Below are 11,078 nucleotides of genomic sequence, written 5' to 3'. Positions count from 1 at the left end.
CTGGGCCGGCGGCCGGCGCGCTGGAGCGGCGAGAGGCGGGGCCCGTCGGGGGCGGGGCCGTGTGGGCAAGGCCCGGCCCCTCGCAGGGCCGCTCGGAGCGAGGCTACCGCGGCGATGGCGGAGGGATACGGAGCGCCTTATATATATCGCAGGGAGCAGGCGCGCACTTCGGCAGTGGTGTTGGGAGCCTCGCGGGCGCGGTGCCGTTACTTGCAGTCGGGCGGCGGCAGCGGCACAGCGCTGAGCGCACACCGCGCCTTAGCAGCAGCAGCAGCAGAAGCAGCCGCGGAGGCACCCTCGCCGTCACAGCCTCTGCGCTGGTGCAGCCACCCTCGCTCCCTCTGCTCTTCCTTCCTTCGCTCGCACCATGGTAGGTCGGGAGTGGTAAACGGCGGCATAGCAGCTGCCTGCCCATGATTTCTCCCCAAATTTTTAGTTTAGCCCCCCCTTTTGGTGGGGGGGGTTCTTTTTTGCGGGTGTTACGCATCAACTGCGGTTAAGAAGGACGCGTTTCGGATTTGCATGTCGCTTTCTTCGGCCAGGGTTTCTTATTAAATTTTGCTCCCTCTTGGAGCTGGACTTGGCCGTGGGCTGTCCGCGGACAGGGGCTCCGGCAGCAGCAGCACCGGGGCCTTCCGCATCCACCCCCTCCCCCAGCCCCGCACCACTGCATCCAGCGCGCCGCACCCGGGCTTCCCGCAGCGCTGCGCCTGGGCCGGGGCCCGGGGGGGGGGGCGGGGGAGCCGGGCGGGGCCGGGCACTCGATCCCCCCTCACCCCCCCCTCCGCCCTCCGCCCCTGGCACAGGGGCGTCGGGTCGGGAGGGCTGCAGAGAATGAATGGGCCCAAGCTAGCCGGTGGCGCACAATGCTCGGGCCGGGGCGTGGGGGGTGCCGTCCGCGTCCACCTCCTCCCCCACCCGCGACCCCGCTGAGCGTCCTGTCCCAGCCGCTCTCCCTCCTCCCTCCCGGGGGGCGCGGCGCGGGCGTGGGCTGGGAAGGAAGGAGCCGGGGAAGGGTGGGGTAGGGGCAGGAAGACGAGGGGTGGGGGGCGGAGAGGGCGGAAGCAGCAGGCCGGCCGCCCTGCGCCCGGGCGGGGCCCTGCGGTGTGACCAGGGCTCCTGTCTCCCGCTGCAGCCCCCACCCAGCCCGGCAGTGAAGGCGTGCGTGATCCTCGGTACACCGGGAGGTCCCTTCCCGCGGGAGGCGCTCGGCTCGCGCTAATTGGGGCGGGGGGGGGCGGGGGAGGAGGGAGCTGGCGCGCGGCTCGGTTTCCATTAGAGACGCAAAGTTTCTGCTCCAGGAGGAGGCGGCGGCGCGGCGGGCTCGCCGCCTGGGGGAGCAGAAGCGGGTGGGAGGCGCGGGGCGGGCTTGGCCCCCTCTCCCCGCGCGGTCCCGGATCGGGGGTGGGAGTGGGGGGGTGGCCTTGGCCTGGGAGGGGCGGTGTCCCCGCCCGAGGCCGCCTTGCTCCTCCGTTCCCCGCCTGCTCGTGGGGCACGCACCCCTGCCTGGCCCCCAGCCACTTTGCAGTCCGCAGGGAGATGCCCTCCACGTTTCCGCTTTCTCTGCGGACTCTAGATTGCCAGATGCGCCTGTGCGCCTCGCTGGGTGTGTTTTCTACAGCCCCCTTCCTCCCTTGGGCGGCCAGGGCTGACATCACTCACAGCGTTTTCTGGCTTGGCGGGGTAGGGCGGTTCAGGGCACCTTTGCCCCCTAGGCCAGAGCGATGGGGGGGGTGGGCGGATATTTCTTTGTCGAATAAGGCTGATGCTCTCGAAAATCTCTCCAACAAGAGAGTTTTGCAGTGAGGTGGGACTATGCTCCCCCGGTAAGGTGACAGCTTCTCTTGCGAGGTGTGGCATCGCTTCCTGTTGTACAAAGACAGATGTTGTCCTGACGTTACATAAATCATCGTGTCTCCTCCTTTCGATATAAAGAAAACCGTTTTCCGGTGACTGGGGTATAAAGGAATACCCAATTCTCATTTGAAAAAATGAATTTTCCCCCAAGTCAATATATTGGAACACCATTCTTATTGGGACAGTTTTCATTAAGAGTTTGAGTAAACATGACTTGGTTAGCTTGTATTAGGACTTTGTAACTGGCTTCACTAGGCATCCTTCATTAAAATAAAAATATGTGAACTCTCTTTGCGATCTCAAATTCCCCTGTCTGGAGGCACAGTACAACGTTGCAGAAATCAGACAATACTAGTGAGAATTACCTTCATGGCCATTACCACCTCCAGTGAAGTGTGTTTATTATGAGCAGCTCTTGGTAGGTTGGCAGAGTAAATATTCTCTAACAAAGTTAATAGCGACTCCTTTTCCAGAAAAGAAGGTACAGCCTTATCATTGTTGTATACTTTTGTATGTGCTTAACGTTTGCAGTTTTAACAGCTCAGTTGTAGGATGGTTGCATTTTTTTCCTGGCTTCATCAAAGATAATTTAAGGGCATCAGCCATAATAAATGGTAGGCTTTTAAGACCTAACTGCCTAATTTAAATAGAAAGCATTTATTTATTACATGGAAATCAAGTTGGGTGGGGTAACCCATTGCCATATATTTATTTTTTTCTCACTGAATTGTATCTCACAAAATAGATCTAAAAGCCTGTTAATCCACCCCAGTGCCATTATGTAACGCGTATTTGGAGATTTTGGAGCGCCCGCAGCAATGCGCAAGGTGCGCTAAAAGCCTGCCCCTGGACGCCATCGCTGTGGTGACAGCAGCGTCAGCCTAGGATCCTTCTTGGATGGAAGCGGGGACTGCAGTGTCCCTGGCGCAGTAGGTGGCGCTCTTCTTTCTCAGAGCTTGCAGCTGCATCCTATGCAGTGTGGCCTTTTGCCACTAGAGGTGCCATTTTTCAAGTGATGAACTGACCCTTAGGGAGACCTGTGAGCACACAGCCTGAGGCCCAGCAAAGAAAACCTGAAGTGCAGTGTTGTCACTCTTTGTTTTTAGTAGCAGAAGGTGTTCCCTTTATTCTAATTGTTTTCGTTTAAGGACAGCACTACCGTTTGGGGGTGGTTGGCTTTTTTTAAGCTTGATTTTTTTTTGAAAGTATTAAAAGTATAATTGGGGAAAGTATGTTGCCCTCAGTCAGCTCTTGTGCATTGAGTTATAACCTCTTCTTTTTTTATGTAGGCTGATCAGCTGACCGAAGAGCAGATTGCTGGTAAGTTGATGACCTCAGGGAGTCCCAGGAGTCCAGGCACGACTCCGTGTGGGCGACTCTGACCCTTCCACACACCGACCCCCCCCCCCCCCCCCCCCCCCCCCCCCCCCCCCCCCCCGGCCGTATAATCTGATGAGTTTTCTAGGAATTGAGTCAGATGGAAACAATACACAGAAATATTTAGGTCAGGTGTGTTTCAGAGGCAGCGTGGAAGGAAGTGGGGGTAGGAAAACATGTGTCCCACCCAGGCCTGTTTGAGCACTCCAGTGTTCACAGTGCCACATGTAACAAGATTGCACCGAGTCTGCCGCTCACAAACGGAGTTTACAACTCGTATGCGCCGGGTCTTTCCGTAATTCCCTGTGAGGGCTTGGGCTTGCTGTTTGAAAGTACATGGGAAAAATGAGTGTTAGGACCACTGTAATAATAATAGGAAAATGGGTTAGTTTCGATTCTAACTTTTAGTATTCCTTGGAGGACTTTTTTGGAGGATGATTCTCTTCAGGAAAGCAGGACTATGCCTTTGCAATGTTAAGTGCCATGGAGAGAGAACACCCCAGTTACCTGGCAATGTACATTTCTAGGAACCCCTTCGTGTTGTTGTGAAACCAGGAGTTCTTAAGGCTGGAGAAATTTAACAGGAGGGGGCCTGAAGGGAACACGCAGACCCATCTTCACTTGTCAGATTGGACTGAGGACTAGTTTAAGTGTGTTTAAGCTTAGTTTCTTTTGAAAATGTGAGAATACTACGGTGTCCTGGAACCGGTCACCTGGAGCAGTGTTTGCTTTACTGACTCCTGACTGGAGGCCCGTCCAATAGAAGACTATTGTCTTTATAGCAGATAAAGACCAGGCAGTTTCTGATAATTCCCAAACTTGGACGGGTTGCTTTGGCAAGCCCAAGGAAAGTGTGTGCTTGTGGCTGGGGTGGATAAAGACGTTCATTCTAAAGGGTACGCTTTTGTTTTCAGAGTTCAAGGAAGCTTTCTCCCTGTTTGACAAAGATGGCGATGGTACCATCACCACAAAGGAACTTGGAACCGTCATGAGGTCACTGGGTCAGAACCCAACAGAAGCCGAATTGCAGGATATGATCAACGAGGTGGATGCTGACGGTGAGGGCTTAGACCTATGAATGAGCGCCAGCGTTGTGTAATTCAAGTTCAGACACGTAACAAGATTGTCTTTCAGGTCCCCAGAGCAAAGCAAAAGCACAGCAGGCCTTTTACTGGTTGCCTTACAGCCGTTGACAATGAAAATAGAAGATTATGGGCCTGCCTTTGGCTGTGCTCACTGTCTAGAACGTTTCCTGGATCAGATCGCTGAATTGTTCTTTTCTACTTGCCCGTGACCTACAGCTCAGTCTTTTATCAACTGGCCCATGAGTCTGCATGGAGTCCTTTGGGGGAAGTAAAAAAAAAAAAAAAAGAAAAAAAGAAAAAAAATAGATATAGCTGTAGACCTTTTTAAAAAAGCTTACTGTCTGTCTCTAAGGAGGAGTGGGAAGTAAAGGTAGGAAAAGATCACTCTTAGAATTGAGGACAGGCGTGAGCTGTGGATGTGTTTATTACAGAGAATTTTGAGGATCATATGAAGCTTGGAGAGATGGGGTGCTCGATGACTGTACAGAGTGGATTTCTAGAACCTGCCAGAAGAAGATGAATAAGGTGCAGAGCAAGAAGTAATAAGCAGTAACCCCTGTAACAGTTGGTCACCAGTTGGTTGTCCATTCCTCTGGACTCAGTAGAAGAGTGGACAGTAGACCTTTGATTGCTCACTTCCATCAGTAAACAGTGTCTGAGCATTCCCGTCTCGGAGGGGAAAAATGTATTTTTGAAACCATATATACTTGTATTATGTAACATTGTAGAACATGGGTGATTTTTCGAAAGATGAACTAAGAATGAACGTTTTGGATCTAGACTCTATTCTAGATGATTGACTTGACAGTAGCCATTTAAACAAACGTGGTTTCATGAGATGATGAAGTAGACTTAAAACTTGTCTGGTCGCCTGCATTTTGAAGCAGGGGTTTAGGGTGAGCTCTTTAACAAGCGGTGTCAGCCCATTTGGGCTACTCCAAAAAGCGTTTTCATCCATATTAATGTTATTTTGGAAAAGAGATAGTTCATAATTCTTTTGCTTGATTGCTAAGGCCATCTGGGAATGCGGAGTGGCCGCTCCCTGTTTCATGTAAGCCTGGGAAACTGCTTCGGGACTCCCGACCAGGGAAGCGGATTGGGCCCTTAGGTTGTTTGGAGTAAGGAGAGCCAGGCTCAGGCTATAGAAGCTAGTGTTTGCGATGAAAGTGTGATGCCTAAGGATGTCTTGCATGGCTAGGAGACAGAGCTTCAAATAATGTTTGTCTTGCGTGAATGTCGTTAATGCTGTAACGCTTTGGAGGCCAAAATGACTTGAAGGGATCTCTGAATTACTGTTTTGATTTAAAGATACTTGGTAGTGAAAATAAGTAACTTAGCCTAAGGCTTTTTTTCTCCTCTCGTTTAGTTCTGTTTCTGTTTAATTCAAGTTACACTGTCAATCTGGTGGCTTGTCTTTGGTGGCACCGTTCACGTAATCGTAGTTTTAGAGGGGCCGTTGTTGGGAAGACTGGCTGTAGGACAGGTTCTCCCAGCGCTGTTTCCTACATGTTCACGGTCTGAGCTATGACAACCTTCGAGCCTTGCCCTTAATGGGAAAGAAACAAAGATGTGGAGTTGGAGAGAAAACGGTTAGGTGACTTATCATGTGGTTGAGAAACACCTTCTGGAGAAGACTCTGATGCTTTAATGCTCCCTTCCCACATTTGCTTCGGCGAAAACATTCTGTTGTATTGGCGGGCCAGTTCCGGGCCTTTCGCAGCATCGCTGGCCAAGGCGGAGTTAGGTCCGAGTGGTCTCCAGGCCTCTCCCAGGGATGGAAGGGTGCTGTGTGCTCTTGGCTCTTGAACTGTACACCCCCCATTAGTGGTCAGGAGGCCACCTGTGCACTTGACTTCCCTTTGCATCATTAAATGCTATCCCGGGCCCCAATTGCTCGTTTGAATTACATGAATCCTGCGAAATTACCCTGCCAAGTATTTAAACAGTTTAGACTTATAAATGGCTCTGCCTAAGAAAATAATGTACCAGTTTCTCCCAGTGAGCCTTCAACCATTTCGTAAAATGCTTTTAAGATTATCACTGCCGAGTAGCTTTACCGGAGCACTTGTTTTACGTGAGCTTTCGTTTTTTTAATTTAAGGTAATGGCACCATTGACTTCCCAGAATTTTTGACTATGATGGCTAGAAAAATGAAAGATACAGACAGTGAAGAAGAAATTCGTGAGGCATTCCGAGTCTTTGACAAGGTAATCCTGCGTCTGTGTTGCAGATGGTGCTTACATATGGCCTTTTTTTTTTTTTTGCTGTCGTTTCTAAAAGCTCTGACAATCCGTTCTGTGGCTAGAACATTTAAAGCTAATTGCCAGGGCCCTGCTATCTCACTTCCAAATATCCTGACTTCTGCAGCAATCTTACTGGGTGAGAGGAAGCATAATAAGTAGTGGGGAATTCTGAGCCGCGTTCTGGATTGTTACTTTCAGTTTGTGAGCTTTTGCAAAGCCCCTGCATTTTCTAGGTTCACTGAGCGTCTGCACGTAGTTAGTGGGGGGCGGGGAGAGGGCAGTCACCGGAGAGGCACAGGCCGGGTGTGGAATTGGCAGTGCCGGGAGAGGGCATGATTAAGTCACAGACCTGCTCAGCCGCCGCAGTCGGTAAGACGGCTCTGTGTTCACAGGATGGCAATGGTTACATCAGTGCGGCAGAACTACGTCACGTCATGACAAACTTAGGGGAAAAACTAACAGATGAAGAAGTAGATGAAATGATCAGAGAAGCAGATATCGATGGAGATGGACAAGTCAACTATGAAGGTAAAACTCCACGCGTCCTTAGCTTAGTTTTGAACAGACTTCCCCTTTGGTGTCTGTAAACAAGTAACTGCTTCGCTAGACACTTTTTTTTGTTTAAGGCAGAATAGAGCTGTTGTGTTCGGGAAAGCTACTTTTGAAGATAACCCAAAGCTATGATTGTTTGTCTTTTCAGAATTCGTACAGATGATGACTGCAAAGTGAAGACCTACTTTCAACTCCTTTTCTCCCCCCTCTAGAAGAATCAAATTGAATCTTTTACTTACCTCTTGCAAAAAAAAAAAAAAGTTCATTTACTCGTTCTGTTTCTATATAGCAAAACTGAATGTCAAAAGTACCTTCTGTCCACACACACAAAATCTGCATGTATTGGTTGGTGGTCCTGTCCCCTAAAGATGAAGCGCTACACATCAGTTTTACGATATAAATACTTGTACTATCTTAACGATAAGGAGGCACTTAGTGGCCTCCTGGCAGTTCCATTTGCTAACGATTACTGCACTGTTTGGGCTGGCCGGTTTTTCATGCATGCAGCTTGACGACTGAGCACAGTCAGGCCTTTGTATTAAAAACGAAAAATGAAAAAACAAAAAATTTTAAAAAACCTATTTCAAATGGGTTCTAGTTCCATTTGTTGAGTATAGACTGTCATCGCTGGTTTACTGAAAGCAAACCTTGAAAATTGGTTTACCTCGGGATGCTGTGCAGAAAAATGGGTGGATAGACTGTTTAGACGCAGCCCCACAGAGCAGGATGGCCCCCTGTACTCCTGCGCGCCCCCACCTGTGGGGACGGTGGCACCCTGCCGGCAGGCTGCGTGTGTGTTGGTTTTAGCGTTGTCCGCATTGTACCAGAGCGAGACGGGTGTCAGGCTGTCACCATTCACACAAATTTTTAAAAAGAGACCTTTACCAAGGGAGCATCTTTGGACTCTCTGTTTTTAAAACCTCCTGAACCGTGACTTGGAGCCCGCAGAGGTAGGCTGTGGCTTCGGACCCTTCAGCACAACCGTCAACATTGCTGTTCAAGAAATTACAATTTAACGTCCATTCCAAGTTGTAAATGCTAGTCTTTTTTTTTTTTTTTCCAATAAAAAGACCATTAACTTAAAGTGGTGTTAAATGCTTTGTAAAGCTGAGCTCTAAATGGGGACAAGGCAGTTGGAGGAGAGGTTGGTACCATGTAATGCCCGCAGCCCTGAATCGGGCTTCTCGCCCTCCTGACGTCCCAGCACCAACCTCTGAGCCTGAGACCTTGCCTCGATCAAGGCAGGCAGATAGCAAGTGCTCCGTCCTGTCCGTGGACACGTAGGTCTACCTGTATTTTCACTGGGGGAGGCGGGGAGCAGGCCCTGGGAACTTCATGGTTATTCAGGCAGTGGAGCTCTTAATGAAGGAAGAAAAACCCCACTTTTTCCTCAAGCATGTACTTAGGGGTTCTTTTCAGTCGTGCTGCTGATTACCTGTTTTACGTAACTCCTTGAGACCATCTGTGCAGAGAGACCTGCTTTAGTGTGTCAGAAACTCAATCCTCGCTGTGTGGCAGGAGCAGCGGTCCCTTCTTAGCCAGTCTTCGTGCCTAAGAGACACTACCGGCCACTTTCGATGGATGATTTCCAATTTATGCTCCTTTTCCTTAGCCTTTTCCGTCCTCTGCTCCCCCACCTCCCCTCCCCAGTCGACACTTTCTTTCTCCCAAGTAGAACTAATGCTAGTCCCCAGCCTGAAAGTAAAAACCTTAGCCTGGAGGGAATTTTGTGTCTAATCCTAAACCTGTAACCAAAACTGAGATGCTAGTACTGGTCTTTGCAGTGGGGTGGGTGTGCGTAAAAAGCCCCTTTAAAGACATCATGCCTGTAGCGTTCGAACTCTTTCTGAAAATAAGGCTGGATGGGCATTTTTTCAGGGTGTTCACTGGTCCTGTCTTACCAGTAAGGAGATGGGGGTTTTGAGAGTTCTAGTGGGCGGTTTCAATTTGCCTGGGAACAGCAGCAGGCTGCCAGCGAGGCAGCGAGAAGCTCTTGACAGCCAAATGGGTGCATTCAGGGCTGATTTACAGAGACCCTTGGCTTCTCCCTCTCCTACTCCCTGTCTCTCTGGCATCGTACAGCCTGTTAGATTTCCTGCCGGAGCGATGGGTCAGAGCCGTGGAGAGGAGCCCACCCATCTGCTGCTGCTGGTCCTTGGACTGGGTGGTTGTACAAAAGAAGGTGACTCTGAACCAGGGATGGCTTTCAGAATTCCCTGGATCTGGAAGGAGCACCTGAGAACACCTGGCAGGTTCTGGTGAGCTCAAGGGGACCGAGGGCTCCTGGATGTTGTTTCTTGCAGGCAGGCCAAGCGTCGGCCCATCTCGGGCCGGCGTTCTGGTGGCCTCTTGGTAGTTTCAGAGAGGGATGGGGGTGATTTAACTTGCTTTGAAAACTTTGCCTTCTGTCTTAACTCTTTCTGTCAAGTCTTTATCTAGAAGCCGGGTGGGCTCCATCTTAGTGGTCCCACAGCCCTTCCTGAAAGACTGTTCACGAAGTCCGATTCTTAACACCGCCAGCATCCTGGATGGGAAGCGAAGCGTTTCCCCCAGGGAGTGCTGAGTCCCAGCTCGGTGTGGAGGGGGCAGCCCAGTCGGCCAGAGCCTTTTTCCCTCTTGCCTTTGAGAGAATCAGCGGCCCAGACTGGGTGTTTGCAGGCTGCATGAGTTTGAGAGAGGAAGTAGCTGGATGCGGGGTCCGTGCCCTTCACGTTGGTTGGCACCTTCCTGTAAACTCTTGCCCCTACTTCTAACTGCTCTATAAATATATACATATATTTATATATATAAAGTGACTAGTTTAACTGGCATCCCGCTTGAGCCTGAGACTTGCCATAAAAAAACTGCTGAGTACTTGGCAAACACTTTCATAGTCTTGTTCTCCATCTGTTTGGGGTAGGTGTTAAGCAAGGCAAATGCATCTTGATGTTTCAGATGGGCTTTTGATGCATTGTTGCCAAGAAAGGCTTTTTTTCTGATTTTTAGACCAATGAATTTTTGCACACTCTAATTGGTGTCTTTCAGCAACACATGGAAAATTAGCGACTGTACATATTTTTATATTCTCTTTATAAGTGCATGTCTGACTACTTCTAACCTGTATCGTAACGAGTGGCCATTCTGTAGGCCTCTCAAAGTGCCGCCGTGGCATGTCAAGACTCGCAACGTACTGGGAACTTCTTCCTAAACCAAGAATGTAAATTTGGTCAAGGGTCTGCTCTTGGTTCATTCAATTATTTTAAATCTCTGAACTAATAAGTGTATATCCTAAGTACATTATACTTTTGGCAGTGACTAGGATTCCACAAACGTGTCTTAGCCCATCTTTCAGCTGGCCGTTTCCCCCGCCCCCCTCTTTTTTAAAATCCCCTGAAGTTGTCTTGTAGGAGACAGAAATCCTTTGCGGTCTGTATCCCTCAGAGTAAGAAGGTAGTGGCGTGGGTGGGGTGTGTGTTCTTTCTCCAGCCCTTCTGTTCTTTAAACACGTCTGTAGCAACGACCGGCGGTAGCTCTGTTACCGAAGTTAACCCATCACCGCGGCGATTTGAAAAGGAGATGTACTTGAATGTTTCTGTAAATCTTGAGATAAACTGTTTGGAGATTTAACCACCTCTCTGATGGGGGACCAACTCTATGGAAATTGTACATAAGTTTTATTTATAAACCTGGCACTGTATTCAATAAACATTTCTGCAGCCTTTCATCTCTAACGGCGAACTGTGTAGGTTTTTAGCCTGTATAGCCTCCGACCCCTCCCGCTTAACCAGCAAGGTACACCCGTCCCTCGGATGTAATTCCACCCAGGCTCTGGGACCGTAGGTGAGCATGACAGGCCAGAAGCACCACAGACATCTCCCACCACAGCTTTGCTCTAGTTTCAAGTTCAAGTGATGATAGCTGACATTTGAACACGATCTCGCCACCTATCACTGTATCCGTGCTTGCTTGATGCAGACAATTCACA

The 11,078-nt window shown here is 49.8% G+C and overlaps 1 protein-coding gene across 1 annotated transcript; it reads left to right on the top strand.

The window, feature by feature from the left end:
• The first annotated feature begins 155 nt into the window (after nt 1-155).
• On the top strand, nt 156-10,824 carry CALM1 (calmodulin 1). Its single transcript, XM_029950545.1, has 6 exons — nt 156-370; nt 3,147-3,177; nt 4,149-4,292; nt 6,420-6,526; nt 6,955-7,090; nt 7,263-10,824. Exons 1-6 carry the CDS (start codon nt 368-370, stop codon nt 7,289-7,291), a joined length of 450 nt encoding a protein of 149 aa, XP_029806405.1. The 5' UTR covers nt 156-367; the 3' UTR covers nt 7,292-10,824.
• The last annotated feature ends 254 nt before the right edge of the window (nt 10,825-11,078 follow it).

The sequence above is a fragment of the Suricata suricatta genome, chromosome 9, assembly GCF_006229205.1.
Source record: "Suricata suricatta isolate VVHF042 chromosome 9, meerkat_22Aug2017_6uvM2_HiC, whole genome shotgun sequence".
NCBI lineage: Eukaryota > Metazoa > Chordata > Mammalia > Carnivora > Herpestidae > Suricata > Suricata suricatta.
Note: the sequence above shows the minus strand (reverse complement) of the source record. Positions and strands in the feature narration are given on the sequence as shown.

Coding starts and splice junctions, on each gene's coding strand:
- CALM1 (XM_029950545.1), top strand. Junction 6,527..6,954: donor CATTCCGAGTCTTTGACAAG/GTAATCCTGCGT, acceptor CTGTGTTCACAG/GATGGCAATGGTTACATCAG. Junction 7,091..7,262: donor TGGACAAGTCAACTATGAAG/GTAAAACTCCAC, acceptor TTGTCTTTTCAG/AATTCGTACAGATGATGACT.